This window comes from Stegodyphus dumicola, chromosome 6, assembly GCF_044657685.1.
Source record: "Stegodyphus dumicola isolate Sdum_Otavi_A_Nest chromosome 6, ASM4465768v1".
Classification (NCBI taxonomy): Eukaryota; Metazoa; Arthropoda; class Arachnida; order Araneae; family Eresidae; genus Stegodyphus; species Stegodyphus dumicola.
This window is the reverse complement of record NC_140773.1, coordinates 37,006,995-37,024,089: the sequence shown is the minus strand read 5'-3', so window position 1 is coordinate 37,024,089 and position 17,095 is coordinate 37,006,995. Positions and strand designations below refer to the sequence as shown.

Below are 17,095 nucleotides of genomic sequence, written 5' to 3'. Positions count from 1 at the left end.
ACCACTAGTATGCCTACCAATGGCCGAACGAATAAGACCATCAACACAGGAAATTCGATCAGGATTCAAATAATCGCATACGAGATTTGGGTGTTTTAATGGTTCTTCTCATACTTAGCCTAAGTACGAATCCTTGGAAAGCTCTTCGCCAAGGCATTGCATTCCTTAGGCAGATAACTCTATAGTCCTTAGGCAGATAACTACTGGTCTGCTTTGCAGTAGTCTCAATAAAACCAACCAAGCCACTCTTTTCTTTCCGTTGCTCTTCTATTGCAAACAAACGGGTTTGAGCAGTGCATACTCGACTCGAAAATAAAAATCGCCTTTTTCTTTAATGCCTGATGTGTAGATCGAGCAATCGATTTTCCATTTGGTAGCATAATTGATTTCACAACAAAAGTAATGCATTGTGACGACTATTGCAAATTCGCTTTCAAAAAGCAATGTATGGTGTGGACATTCCCTGGGTCAAGCAGGTCCCTTATCTTGGGATGATCCTCAGTAAATCTCTTACATGGAACCCACACGTTACACATATTCTCAGGAAGTTTCGAGATAGTAAAGCTTCACTCTTCCCCTTAATTGCTCGAAACAGTGTTCTATCTATTGATAATAAGTTGCTCATTTACAAAACCATGCTGCGTCCAATTCTTAGTTATGCATGCCTCGTCTGGGCATACTCGTGCAAAAGTTTGAGAAGGCAGTTACAAGCTGCCCAAAACGGGGTATTGCGTATGATATGTAATGCCCCCTGGTACATTCGGAATTGCCAAATTCGTAAAGAGTTAAGAATAGAGGATCTTTGCGATTTTTATTGCCGCCTATCTAGGGCATTTTATGATAAACAGGAACTTCTGGACAATCCTGTGGTTGTTAACTATTGTTATGATACTAGGGACCCCAATTTCAGTAAACGCCCAAGGGCGATCCTAAATGTTAGTAATATGTAATTTTGTATATGTGTTATGCAAATTGTTGCTCAGATTCTTTATTGTATATTGTTCTTTTTTCCTCCTGATTGCATTTTGTTTTTACTAGTGGAACTAAGGCGTCGCACTTCGTATTTTGTTTCTCTTGTGTGTATATGTATTCTTCTGTGAAATAGTTGTTAAAAAATAGTTAATTATGTATAGATTAGTAATTAGGTACTTAAGGAAAAAAATATGTATTTGTTTAATTATTTAGCACATTCAGTTATATTTCTCATAATTCGAAACTTTTATCATGTTATTCGATGAGGGGTAGGGCTATGCGCCCAGGCACCCTGGTGGTTAAGCACCGCAATTCAATGTAACTTTGATAAAGCGAAGAAAATGCGTGTGATGCAATAGCACTCATGTTAACACGTAAAAAATTAATTATTTTACGCTTTGCTGAACGATACCACACCTTTAAAATATTTTAATTTGATCAGTGACAACACATTTCTCTTAAGTAGCCGAGTTTGATTATTAAATTCTAGATAAATTAATGTAATTGCGTTTTCCGGAGTGCCAACAGAGTTTTTTATATCGCCAAGTTTTCTGGTTAAATTTTAAATAGATATCTTAGGATTGGCAAAGTAGCAACGCAAAGCTTTTAAATCGCTGAATTTTAAATCAAAAATTCGTTAAACTAAAACTTAAAATATATGTATGTAAAGAGTGAGGAGCCCATGGGCTGGTTTTTGAGAAATCTTATGTAGATAGTGACCTTCCTCTTGTTTGAAGGTCGAGTGTGGTAACTTTCATAAAAATCGGAATTAAATTGTAGATTGATATAAAAGACAAACAAGTAAACAAGCATTCAATTATACGGTACATACATAGATTTCTCATGATTTCAGATTTTCAGAATTCTAGAAATTTCGCTATGAACAGTGAATTTTTGGGGAGGCGACCAACGGAAATTTGCAAAGATATCGGTAAATGCAGCGACTTTCAGATATCACCAGATTAAAATTTTCCAAAAACCATATGTATGTTTAATCATGTCTTGTAATCTTCAATTATAAAGTTAAAATGAATTCCAAAAATGAGTGAAAGGTATATCTAACTCATAGAGTAAGCGATATCCAGGAAATTTATAACATATAATGAACGTTTTTTGAGGCTACTAACCGCGTTTCCAAATGATTTGGGTTTAATATGAAAGCAATCGTTTTAGAGAGAAAATTCTAATATTTGTTTGTGTTCGCAGAAACACTGATCACTTTCAAAGCTAATTATCTGAGAGACGTGTTCACTAAACAGGTTCACTGCATCTTTTAAACATATTTGCTACTCATAATTAACATTTTCTAATTAAATACTATTCCCATTTTACTAATGTCATTAATTACACCAGTAGCTTCTATTTTAATATTGCTTAAATGCATAACATATTTTAAGACAAAAATTAGAAATGTTTACTAACACCAGTATTTGAGATCTGGTTCAGAAGCTCATTCAAAAATGGCAGGCTTGCATCTACAAAGTAGGCTTTTTTTTTTAATCTTCAAGAAGCATTTTTACAAAGAAATTAGTTTAAAAATTTATTTCTTAAAATATAGTATTAAATTCTAAAATAAGTCATTCAGATAATTTTCACTTAAAATATTTTCATATTCACATTATGATTTTCAAATAGATAATTTTTCAATGAATTTAATTCTCTGAATTCATTGAAAGAAGACTTTGAATCCTTATAATTACTTCCAGGAAAGCTATTTTCGAGGAAAGCTATTTTGATTGCATACGATTTATCTGAGAGAGAGCCTGAATTTTCAGAAGTCATGCAATCTGATAATTGACTAAACTAAAAAAATATAAAAATATGATTCCAAAATAAATCTGCTTCTGTGATGCAGCTGATCAAAATTAAGGTAACATATGATTATCAGAAAAAGTTTGATATGAAATATTGTTATGGAATAGGAAAAAAGTAATTTCGGAGCATGGAAAATTCATTCTACATTTCCAAACTTCTTTTATAATTTGTCTTTTACAAATTATAATCAAAGCATTTGAGAAATTGAGCACTCTGTTAGAAATAAAAAAAGTCAGAATCCTATGGTTTCTGTTCAAATCATTTCTTCAGTTATATAGAAAGCCCGGAAATTCCCTAAATTGCTCAAATGTTTCAAGACATTCTGCTTTAGAAACTGTTTATCATTCATCCAAATTTGAATCCCTGCGTTTCATTATATTACGACCACTTCTAATCGTAATATATTATCTTTTATGATGAACTTAAAAACATTCACTTGAAAACTTCTAGAATGAAAACATTTAACCCTGTTCGTCAATATATATATAGTTTATTACATGATTTTATTATTAAAGTTTTGAATAATTGTTCGTAAATATTAAAGTGATGATGATTCTTAACATGCAGTGTAAAACAAATATAACTAACTTTTTATGTTGCATATTTTTGTTATAATTTTAAAAACTCTTTTATAAAATCTTATAGGTCCTTGACATGCCCTTTCCTTATAGGTTGGATAGCAATATTAGGTGCCATTTGCTTGCTCGTTCTGGCAGATTTTGATGAACTTGAAAGTGTTTTGAACAGGGTTGAGTGGTCAACACTTTTGTTCTTTGCAGCTCTTTTCGTAGTGATGGAGGTAAGAAAAAGATGTTTAATTTATGTTAATTAAAGCGTGTTTTATATAATTAATATTTATTTGTTCAAATTCAATCAAAGGACTTAATTATCTGAAAGTAAAACAAAGGTTGTTTCTTCAATGAAATACCAAGGGTGCTGTCGCTAATGCTGAGTTCTGCACGGTAGTAAAGCAAATATGTTTGAAAATCTCTCTCTCCAGTTTTCCAAAACATCAGGTAACGCTGCGGGTCATCTTGTATATATTAGCAAATAAATACGAAATGAGGTCTAAGCTAATCGCTGCGTTCTGCCATTGCTAACCCGTGGGAGTTTTCCCGAATTTCTAGAAATATTTGAGAATTTACAATCTTTTGTGTTACTTATAAAGCACCAGAAAAAGGTATTCATGTACTTTATGAAATTCTATTGCATGTGTCTTTCATTGTATTATTTCAGCACGGAAAAGTAATAAAATTTCTATGTGTACTTTTTGTCATTGCGATTTTTTGATTTCGCATAGTGGAAAGGCTCACGTTCTTAAACGTATGGACAACTTGTATTACCAAAAGCAAGCCTATATTGCAGATATCAGCGAAATCATCATGCTTGCTTCAGATAAGATTATAAAATCTGTTGTTAATAGTTGTATAAAAACTAATTAAAGTATTATTTTCTATTAGAAGGCATGAATAAGATTAAATATTCTTTATATGTAACTATATTTGTACTATTCATATGCAATAATTACTGATTACGCTCCAACTTATCAATTAAATAGTTCATTATTTTCAAAAGTTGTTTCTTTGTATATATTTTATATTTAATACTTTTTATTGCTGACAAAACTCTCCTGACTTTAGACAATTTCAAATGTGAAAATTTGATTGCTTTCCCAGTACTTGTTTTTCATGTTCCCTAAGCTACTGTTAAGAAAATTCACTGCATTATAATCACTAGAAGTTGTTAAGGGGTATCAGACACCCCTATACCGACAATGTTAAATTAGCCGTTTTCGATGTACCGTTTCTCAAAATTTGCTATAGATACAAGCTTGAAATGTTTTCTGTAATTAGAGTAGACCTATCTGATTATACTGAAATGAGCTTTTGAAACATTTTGAATTTTAGAGTAAATTACAGAATATTTTGTTAGGCTAGCACTTTTCTCACACAGAAAAATTTTTTATTTTTTTTTCTAAGTTTATTACAAAAAGCTCATTTCAGTAAATATTAGGGAACCTAATAAATAAGCCATAAAAAGTTTAGATACCTGTGAGCAGCAGTTCCTGAGAAAAGGTACATCGAGTATAAAAAAATTACGTTTGGAGAAAAACGCGTTTTTATGTAAAAATCCTCATTGATCGAAGCAGTAGACGACAAATTTAAACTAGATTTTTTTACAGTTCTAATTTTCATAGAGATTAAAGAATGGTATTTTTAGAAACATAAAAGTGTAGAGAATTTGAAAATGCAAAAATTCGAAATCACAATTTTTTGAAGATTTTGGGGTTCCAACACCCCTTAAAAATGAACCATAATAAAAATTTTAAGTTTCAACTGGTTAACTCTGTATGTAAACCTACATAAAATACTGGATCCTCATGAAATTACAACGGATATGCTTCCATTAAAATTTCTGAACTATAATAATTTATTGAAACTTTGCAAGCTAATGGTATTGTGTGTGTGCCATTACTAAGAAGTTTTTCAATACCGTACATGTAATGGTTTCGAGAAGTCATGTAATACACTGTCTTATTGAGTTATCCTTCCTAAATGGTTTTCATGTACAAGGTCTTTGTACGAAAATTGAATTTAAGCAACAATACAAAATTGTTTTGGATAAAATCTCTTTGAAAATATTCCCGAATACTAAATATGCCTCATTTTAAAAATGCATTACTATTAAAAATTCATTTTCTAAAGTATTTGATGGCGATGGCGTTTAAAGTGTAAATATGGCTTGGTCTCGGTGAATTTCCGTCTAATTACTTGGAACTTCTTTAACGGTAAGCATTTTTATGATAATTAACCCAACTAGCGTTTCTTGAAATTCTTTTTGAAGTTTCGCGCATTTCTTTTTACGCTCTTTTGTAACGCTCTTTTGTAAACAAGCAAGTTATTCCATCAAGCCATAACATTAAGCACAAATGTAAGCTGTGAATAATTCTCAGACATGAATGAGTGTTTTCATGATTTCGAAGTGAATACGAACCAGTTTTCCATACAAAGGCTTCTATGAAAGACAACGTGCTTTGCTGTATTCAACTACCCCAAAAAAAACCTTATTAATATATATTGTTTATTTTAAACATAGTCATTTCCTAAGAAAAACATATAAACAAAGAAAAGAATATCTAAAAGCCGTAGCCGTTTTCTTTATGCATGCTAAGCAAAGGGGCGTCCTTAAAAGAAATTTATGAGCATTGTTATTGATGTTGAAAACTGGTGAGAACTTCAAAAAACTGTTTGGCTTTAATTTTCTCAATGTATTAACTTTACTTAAAATATGTTTATTTTCTATGAATGTATCTTTAAAATGTACATATAAATGCAGCAGCATTATTCAAATATGCATACGAATGTTTTCAGGCGCTGTCAAGACTTGAGTTAGTATGGTACATTGTCAACATGACTCAAGATGCTATTAACGCCGTAGAAGAGGAACACCGTCTGCTAGTGGCTGTCGTTCTTGTGCTTTGGATATCAGCATTATCTTCGAGCATTATTGATAATATTCCATTTACAACAGTCATGGTAATTGCAATATAGTTTATTTGGTATTATGTACATTTAGCAATTTAAATATAAACAGTATTTTTATGCAGTTCCGATGCACGAAAAATGCATATAAAATATTGGAAGAAAAGAGTTTAACTTAGGCTAAAAAATTAGACATACGTTCGTGTAATTTTCGATAATCGCAATAAATAAAAGCAATAAAACCGCCTAAAACGTGCGCAAGAAATTATAGAAAATAAGACTGGCTTATAAAGTTTTACTTAACCCTTCGATAAATGGAAAGTGGATCTGGATTTAAGTTTAAAAATTGATTCCATCAAAAAGTAATAAATATTTTTACATTTTTTTATCAGAGTTTTTGTTATTATCTAATAGATTTGCATAGTTAACGAACGGGTGCCAAATTACTTTCGTCACTAGAAAGTCCTCCTCTTAGGCAGCTAGCTCTAGTGTGCTTTGCTATAATCAACTAATGAAACTAAACTTTCGTCACTAGAAAAGTCAGCCTCTATATGAGATCATCACGCTAGAGCTGAATTTTCAGACTTCGTTCTCGTTCCTTGTAGACAATTTTTTCTGATAATGCATTCAATATTTAAAATTGGAGATTATAAATTTTGCATAAATCACGGCATTCTAGAGCTTACTTTGGAATTCAAAATTTGGGCCATCAATAAAAAAAATTATTTCCAGTTCATTGCAAAATTGAAGACCTTCTCAAATTAAATTTTGCAGTGCAGTAAATATTTCTAATAAAATATTTTTAAACATTACGAATTTTGAGCAGATATAATGATCATTAATTTTTAAATAATAAGTTATAATTATATATGTATGAATTATATGTTACATTATGTAGTGACGTATCGCACTTGTCCGACCGCATCAGAACAAGACCACGAAATTCAAGATTGCGCTTGTTTCGCTACAGCCTTGTGTACCATACAGGTGACAGTGCAACTTTGGTTAGTTCCACACTGCCATCGACCTCTCGAGAGGACTTTCGGCTCGCCATGTATTTAGAGTGCCCCCATGTCGCAAGGGCGCTATACATTTACAAAGATCCATGCCTTCTCCGAATCCGAGCCCTTAGGTATCGCAGTAGGCTCCTCTAACCAATATACCGTCTGGGTGGCTACACTCCTTTTATTTAAATATCTTGATAATTATTTACGCAACATACACGATGTTTCACTCGTAAGGAGTGACAAACCACTAAGTAGTATACAAAATATTAATTATTTGTATAATGACAAACTAATAAACTGCCCTAGCACAATAAACTAACTAGCTACACAAAAAGAAGCTAGTGACGTCACATTTCCCAAACATCCTCTTTGGGAATTTTTGTTGTTGAATTTTGGGACTTTGTTGGTCAGTCATTTTCTGTACTGAAACTGCACTCGGAAGAAAACGTTCAAGCGGATCTTTTTATTAAAACCTTAATCTTAACAAATGCACAGCTTTCGCTTACAAAATTCATCTTCACTGTTTGCGGATTTCAAGCGAACAGAAAATATCAAAGTAAGATTTTAATGGTAATTAACTCTTGAAATTTACAAGGGGACATTTATTTTTACTTTCGCTCAGAATATCTAAACTGCGTAAACAACGCAGCTAATAAAAGGTTAAAGCCAATATGCGTGATTCTAAGAGTTGGGCAAGACACATTACGAAGGTGAGTGTCGCTACAAAGCTGAGTTCTTAATTTCAAATGTTCTTTTACATTCGTTAACTATTTTGCCTCCTGGTGGGACCTGACGAAGATAGAAGTGAAGATACATATAAAATAATGCGTTAATATAAATCATTCCGACTTCTGTACGATTGCTTGATTCAATATGCTGCTGCAAGTTCCCAAGCCTGATAAGCAATATGACTATCAGGCATTGGTTATTGAACTTTTGCATATTGAAAACATGAGCTGTTGTTACATTATGACTTAAAGTAACACATACAGAGACCAGAACTTGCATGAATGCACTAAGAAAACAAAAACTATAGATACTGGTAATGTAGAAATCTTAGAAGCAGTTTTGAAACTGAAATACATCATATACAGTAAAAACCAAGTATAAGTCCGCACATAAGAAATCAATATTCGAGATTAAAATATATTGCATAAATATAGAATTAATGCCTTAACCGGGACAGTGGATATTAAATATTAATGCCTTAACCGGGACAGTGTTAACCGGGACAGTGGATAGCGACGCTAACTGCCATACCTAAGGGCCCGGTGCGAATCCCGGTGAAAGCATGGATGTTTCTAAATGTATAGTCTTTTCGGCATGGAAGCACTTTAAATATGCAGTGAGCTGAAAGTCCTCTCAGAGATTGGTGGTGTGGAAAGAGGTGTGGGAGACCCTCGGATCCGTTTCTCTTGTTGTTCTCCATCACAACTGGGAGAGGAACTGAGCAAATACTGTCCCCTATATAGTGCCTAAGGCTCTTGGCAACGAAAGGCGCAAACTTGGCCCCTGGCCACGAAGAATTTCGTGAATTCCTCTGATATCAGAGACCTGATCTGATATTACTGTCGATCAGATGGGATAAGCCACAAACAAATAAGTAAACAGAATTAATAAATAAATGGCAACTTAAAACATCCATTTATCAACTATGTAACAGAGAAAAATGCATCTATCAACTATAACAGAGTGAAGTAGTCAAACTTCCAATATAGGAGTTTTTATAATGGATCAAAAGTGTAAGTAAGTCTAAATTCAAAGAGTAAATTTCACGTATTTTTAATGTTGATTTACTGCAACATAAACACACACATATCGTTAGAATCTTAGAATTTCTTGAAATAGTTTTGGTAATTTTAGCTGTGGTACCCAGTCTCATAAAACTGCGTCACACTCATTTATATTTTAATTTCAGTGTTTCTCTTACAAAATATTTCCTTGCTCTAGATACATGAAACAATTTCCGATATTTTTTATTAGTTGATTTGGTGTACTGATTGTATGAATGACATCAGAACATTGGATGAATATACTGCATGCGCCAGAATAAAGAGAATTTAATTTGAGTATTGTGGTGTTGAAATGTGACTTCCTAATCTCGTGTGATACTAGGAGTATCAAATATAAATCACGTCTGCATAAAATTAGCTAGCCTGAAAATTAGTGGAGTACATCGAGTTGACAAATTAATAATAGGAATACAAAAATGGTTGACTTACCCAATAACCCCATGCATGAAGATTGTAGAATCATTTAATCACACATTTATTTCATAAAAAACTTATCTTGAATATTAATATATAACACATAATACGAAAATCATCGTGAAGATCTTAGAAACACAAAACTCGTATGTGAAACATGCGAGTCACGAGTACCGTCTATTTTGCAAATAGAGAGTCCGACTTATTAATCTAAGAACATCGGTGGTACAGTGCTCAATACTGATTTCTAATTTCACTATTTTATGTAAAGTGGTTGTATTCTAAACGAAAGGACCCTTCTTTTGTCATACATTTCTATTCGTTAAGCACATGGTCGGCTTCTTCCGAGGTTGACGAAACAGGCTTACACATATTGGGAACGGCACTGTTCAGACATTCGATGTAGGTTTACCTTTGGTCTCGCATCACGACAGATTAATTTCCATCCAAAATACTTATCACTAAATCGTGCACATTTTAGAAAATGGAACATATCTTCTCATCCAACTCGGGGAAAAATAAAATAGCAGAGAGACGTGAGTAATGCTCCATAATACGAGGACGAGATGTGTGAGGCCGAAAGGCCCCACATACTCGGTTGAAACGTCGTCAGCAGATCGAAAAATCAGTCTGTCCAGTTTTTATACATGCGGCGCACGCGGCAGTCCAGCGATTACGATTACAGTAGCGATGAAGATAAGCTGAATGGTGTGAAAATTTTATGTTCTCACACGTATAAAGAATAGCGGAATTTTCCATAACTTTGAATAAAATCTGATCTCAACATCTACAAATTTAGCATCATAATTAATTTTATTTTGCTTATGGTTTTCAGCTGTGCTTACCATAGCTAATTTAAGGGGCTTTATCAACTATAGAAAGAAATTTATTTTGACATACTCTACAGTAGTAAAACTAAATTTCTGGTGATATAAAAAAAGAAAGCATATTGCGTATGAAATAATGTAACTAAAATAGGTTAAATAATATACCAGCTATTATTCTTAAACTGAGAATAAGTGGAAAATAGTATCAATGGTTCTCCAAATTTATTAAAAAATAATAACAAAAATTTTAAATATGTATGAACATTAGTTAGATTTAAATTCTCTGAAAACTTTCGTTAAATAATGTGAAATATTTTCTCTTGTTCATTCTTGCTAATGCTTAATTTTAATACTAAGTTACTCAAGATGACTCAATTTGACTTTTTAATATTAACTTAAATTGACTGACTAATTAAATTAACTTAATTGACTGACTTTTTAGTACTAACTTACTCAAGATGACTCAAATACTCATATTTCGTTATCCTTTAGAAAATCGTAGACTAGCAGCCTTTACTTGATTTCACACGTAAAATTTTGTTTGTTGTTGCAGTTGTTAACGTTTGGTGAAAACACCTAGAGTGGTTAGTCACTTGAACCAAATGTACTTTTTATCTCTGAACACTTTATAAGTATGATTTATAAACTAATTTCTTCTGCAAAGTAAATATATTTACTGTGTGTCATATTTCATACTGAAGACTACGCCCCCAAAGCTCAATTTATAGCAGACGATTTCAGACGTGAGAAAATTCTACAGTTTTATGCTGTTTCTTTTCATGTTAACAATCCAATCATTAACAAAGTTCGTCATCGGCTTCTGACTTCATGATCGAATTTGCACGAAAACTGCGCTGCGTTTTCCATCTTAGTTGAAAACATTTTAATTAATTATAAGCAGTGTGAAAATAAATAAGAAAAGCAGATGAAAGCTGGTGGAGATTAAGAAAATAAAAAGCTGCTTAAATCCGGATTCCATTTATTAATTATTTTGATTAAGATAGTTACACACGCAACATTTACGACATTTCACATCTTGCACTAATATGTTTTATAACACTTTAATTAGTCTCTACAGCCCCTGCACCAGACGAGGGGTTAACGACTGCTGAATATTGGTAGTCCGACCTGGATTCGACCCCAAGGGAACGAGCTAGCTGCATGATTGGTTTTCTAGATTTCCCCATGTGTAACATGAATACGAGCCAGCTTCCATTAGAAATTTCCGTGAAGATAACCCTTCCTTAGTTAGACAGCACTCATGTGCTTTGCCATACTGAAATAACTAACTCAGACTAATTGATTAACTTAAACAAGCCAGTTAATATTACGTTTCATAAACGCCCTCTTCGAGAGCTTTTACATTATCATGAAATACAGATTTTAAAAAGTTGTGTAACAATATTTGCTAACCATTTAAAAAATTTACGAAAAGAAACTCTCCCTTCGTGAGGGAATGCACATGCATGTTCACAGTGAAAAATCCAGCATCCAATGACTTCAAAATTATACCAAAAAGATACTTGCAAAAAAAAAAAAAACTCGACTGTAATTACTTTTTCCCTGAAATCAATTACTCATTTAATATTCCTTGGATTTCTGGTTACTTTAAATTTTAAAGAATCCAATTTAATGATAAATTAATTATTTAATAACTTCATTTAACAGTAATTTAGTGTTAGTTTATGCTTAATAAAGACCATCAATATATTTTCCCTAGATATATATTATCAAAAACACATTGCTCTTAAAATCAGTTTTAATTTTTTTAATTATTAAGAAATTAATCTGCATAAATGCATAAAAATCTTAATAATATGATAAATACAAATTTTCTTTCACATGAATTTACAGGCTTTTATCACTCACATGGATAGATAGAGAAAATAAAAACATGTCAGGAATAAAAGCTAACTTCGATGACTTCAAGTGACTGCTATTTACAAATCCATCGAAGATTGCTTAAAAGATGGAAACATACATGAATTTACAAGTCCATCAAAGGCTTCTTAAAAGATGGAAAAATAAACTCGCGTGAATTTACAAGCTTTTATTTCTCACATGGGTAGGTAGAGAATGAAAGAAAAAGCAAAAACATGTCAGGAATCAAAGCTAACTTCGATTATTTCAAGTGACTGCTATTTACAAATTCATCGATGACTGCTTAAAAGATGGAAAATAAAAATTGGCAAGAGAAGTCTTCTTTGAAAGCGATATCGTCTACGACAATATCTCTTCTTGTATGCAGATAGACTTAAAGCGCTTTACCGCATAGGCATATGGGTTTCCTTAAAAGCACTTATGAGTAAACTAAATGAACCTGTGAGTAAACTAGATGAAACGGCAGAAACCGTTGTTTGTAGTTATGAAATCTATATCTTCTGTTATCTTACCATAATTTTCTTAATAATATGAATAAAGTATGCTGGATTAAAAAATCGTGCCCTCATAGAAATCATTAATTTAAAGTTGAGTTCATTATTTTAAAGTTGGAATAAAGTTGATTGCTTTAATAGAACAAAAATATTGGATTCATCTTATTTGCAAATTTTTAGAATAATTTTTTGTTATTAGTAAATTAATTCCTTTGAATATTTCTTTTAATTTTATTCCGAAAGATTGTTCACTTTCTATGAAATTAACTTCTTCCATTGAATAAATAGTCACTTTGATATCCATTAAAGATCCAGCAATTTTAGAATCATTTTCTTGTTTTCTTGTTAACTCTGTCTTACCTTTCTCTTAGAATTTTAGAAGACAAGAAAAATATGATTCTAAAATAAACGTTCCTTTACTTTTTTGCTGATTTTTCAATGTTTACTTATTAAAATTTTTGTGGCCCAAGAGACTTTTTTTAATCAAAGCATTTCTCAAATAAATTATGCTTTTTATTACAAAATTTAATTCAGCCTTTATTTTACTTATTTCATGCTGGGCAAATGTTTGAATGCTTTTATTTGCCATAGTTTGCTTTGGATGTTAAAAACAAAATTTAATTTAAAAAAAAAGATTTTATACATGATTTTCTTTAAAATGGATATGATAAGTAATGCGCTAAAAGAAGAAAAAAAACTTACCGCATTGTTTAATGGGTATAACTTGTAAGATTCTTCACTGTGTATTTTTAAGTTGCAGCTGAAAGTGAAGAACCTTAAGAACTAGCAAGCGAATAATCACTTGAGTTTGTGTACAGGAAACAATAATAAGGGTTAAATATCCCTTTAATTATTCCAATTAAAGTTTAACAAAACTCTGTCTTGGAGTAGTACAATAAAGCCGACACTTAGGCTTGAACTTAAGAGACTAAGAATTAAACTAAACTAATCTTAACTAAAGAGATATAGCCGAAGCTATCAAAATTCTAACAGAGTTGGTCCCTTATCGTTAATAGACTGAGAAGCTATCAAGGTCCTGAAGTACGGCCGATCGTGATAATAGCCTTTGAGAGAGTAGCCTAAAAAAGCGGACGCGTGCAGCCAGAATACCTGGTATATCTCTCGCTAAGACAGAGGAAGTTTGGGGTTAAATACCTCTCTTCCTCATTATGTATTTAGACGTGATTCTAAAACTACGTTCTGGCGGAAGTGGTAAGTTGAAGTTAAGAATCGATAGAAAAGTAAGTTTAGCTCAAAATGTAACTTTTAATAAAATTGATGTAATCGTAACAAACTGATTAAATAATTTTATTTATGGAATTTAGATCCCATTTTATATCGCTAATAATAAAAACCTGAAGCATTCATGAAAATAAAAAATAATGGTTTATACATTTGACAATGCAATTAAATTAATAGAAAATTTAAGAAAATGATGCATTTGGATTAATAAATTTAAACAGACAATTTTGAAACTGAACTGAATTTTGTCATTAAACTGACAATTTTGAATTAAATTAACATTTCAATTGACAATGCAATTGAATTAATAAACTTCGTTATTTAGGCGCCCCATGTTTTTATTATTCACAAAAATAACTAAATGAATTATGTAAATAAAATTATTTAATATATTAATACCATTAAACTATATGATAAATTTTTGGTGCATTATGATGTCCAATTTTAATAAAAGCTTATAAAAACCTTTTTAAGTATACTTTATTTTTTAGTTTCAATTATACGTTAATAATGATGAAAATTCTAGGCAGTATTAAAATTCAAGCAATAAATAATATTATTAAATACAGAAAAATAAGTGAATGTCATTCAGAGACTGAAGAAAACACTTTGAATACTCAGTTTTGGAAATTGGATGCAATAATAATGCTATTTAAAAAGCATTCTGCTTGAAGTTAAAATGAGAAAATGAATATCTCCAGTTCTTCATTAAGTGCGCCAAGGTGGAAAATTCAGAATGTTTTCCCCCCGTCTGCTTCAGACTGCAGCGCAATTTTTAAACAAAATGTAGAAAATTAGTATTTTTTATTATTCTTGTTTTAAAAGAGGGCTTAAAATTTTTATAACCTGTAAAAAAATTGAAAACTTTATACGTGATATATTGTACAATGTTGGAACTTTAAAATTATAAGCCATAAAGAGTCTCAAAAATGAAACGATTTCCAAAAATTTGCTAAAAATTCAGAAAATTTACAGTTTTTATAGAAGTTTTATTTAAAAGATTTTTGTCCTGTATTTGATTGTGCAAACAGTAAAATTCTGATACGCTTAGTTTGTTCGTTTAACTAAGATATGTACAAAAACTCGTTTCACTTTAAATAAAAACATCTAAATCGAATTTTGAAAAACATTGGCTTCACCTCATTTCTTTGTTATCGGCAAACAGTTTGTGTATGAAATTTGGATTCGATAGCTTAAAATTTGACGATAAAATTCCTGCTACAGTGAACCTATGAGTAAACTAAATGAAAACTTACAAAAATCAGCCATATTCAGTTATAGACACGAAACTGATTTTGCTAGTTTTAGATGTTTAATTATAATTAAAAATGTAAGCGCATGAATAAAGATATTTCTAGCAGGTAAAATATTTATTAGCATTATATTTAAGATCTTTCATCTCGGATGGATACAATAATTGTTAATAGCATTTAGTCACCATTTTTAATAGTTTTTAATTTATAACAATAATCTCTTATTTCAAGAGAAGGCAAACCTGATTTAAATTAGTCTTAAAATCGCATTCCGCGGAACCTTCTGGTTCCGTTCAACTGATCTGGGCTTTGTTAGTCAAATCAAAATTCGAAAGATTTTTTAGCACTTTGCGAACCACAAAGTTTGTATTTAAAATAATTAAACACTATTTAAAATAATTAAACACTATTTAAAATAATTAAACACTATTTAAAATAATTTACTGTTACCTAAAATAATGAATTACAATCTGCTTTTATGAGTAAAATTATAATGAAATAACGGTTTTCTTCTCATTTCTCATGTAAAAAAACTCTCAACGTTAATGCATTTCCAAAGGTCTTCAACATTTATCTTTCTGAAGGTAGTACAGATTTCACAGAAAAGAAGCCTATAGTTTTATGTGTTACCTGAGTTGTTTTAGTTCAAGAACACTGTTTTCATCTAAGGTTGTTTGGTTTATTTGATTATCGCAAAGCCTAGACGGCTATCTGCCTGAGGATAGGGTGGCTTTGTGGAGGACGTTTTGAGGGAAATTGGCTCGTATACACGCTACACCAACGTCCATGCAGCCAGCCCGTTCGCGGGATTCGAACCTCGGACTGAACTACCAGTATTCAGCGATTTCACCGCTCGGCCGCTGGTGGGCTATCTAAGGTAAAGTTCGTTAACGGAGAAGTGCATATGCCGGTTATTTTTATTATAATATGAGGAAATTTCTGTAGCTAGTATGTAGTAATTTAGGAGTTATTCGGCACGGATATCGCGCAGGAAAGAGCTTGTTTTCCTCGCTTAAATCAACCAAGCATTTGATTGCAGGCTTGTTAATAATTCTGGTCTCGCCCAGTTGTACGCTTTACGTATAAATGTACAAACTAAATGACAAACTCGAACATTAGTAAAACGAGTGAGCAGTAATAACTAGGTTCAACAAGGTTTAGAAGCATTTTTAACTCATTTACTCTTGTCCCTTTTTCGGGGAAAGTGCCGAGAAATTGACATTTTGTACAGTATCCTATCGAAAGGAAAATGTGCTTAGAATCGTAGTTAATACTAATTAAAGAGCAATAACTGTGCAAAACGTTTGATACCGACAACGTTAAGTATTTACATACCAAACTGAAAATACAGAGGTTTAAATTCCAACTTTACAAAACCAGTCTGCACTTACTCCACTTCACCTTATTAGAAATAAATGGAAAAGCACTCAACTAATATAAGGCAGTAAATCCAGAAAATAATTAAATGAGTTTTGAAAGAAAACTATTATTTCTTATCTTACATTAAAATTTGATTCCTAACCTCTGATGAAATTGGAGATAGAATTTTCTCTCTTCTCTTGTGTGCAGAAGTCGCAAGAAAAATTACCTAGATGGAAATGAGTGGAAAACGTCACAGTTAGTTTAACTCCTAAAGATTCTAAAATGTGTTTTTAGAAAATATCCTTAGGATGTACTTTTTGTTATTATTTTCACTTCCTCGGATAAATCCAGATGTCTGGACTTGGTTTGAATTGAATTTGGCTATGTCTCAGAAAACTGCCATTTTCTATTTTCGTATGGCATTTGTGACGGTGATAACTGGTTTTCTATTTACCAAATTTCAATGGAAATCTTGCAGGCAATACAATATTCTGCCAGGTTACAATTCGATTATCAGCGAAGTTTTCGAAAAGCCTTTCAAATCTTTCATTCT

At 31.7% G+C, this 17,095-nt stretch overlaps 1 protein-coding gene across 2 annotated transcripts in view; it reads left to right on the top strand.

The window, feature by feature from the left end:
* The window catches only part of LOC118205142 (P protein-like), a 175,424-nt gene that overhangs the window by 141,496 nt on the left and 16,833 nt on the right, over positions 1 to 17,095 (top strand). For both annotated transcript variants that reach the window (XM_085818218.1, XM_085818217.1), the window contains exons 16-17: positions 3,459 to 3,586; positions 6,159 to 6,323. In XM_085818218.1, the coding sequence (XP_085674344.1) occupies positions 3,459 to 3,586; positions 6,159 to 6,323 (293 nt within the window). The remainder of the gene's footprint in view (positions 1 to 3,458; positions 3,587 to 6,158; positions 6,324 to 17,095) is intronic.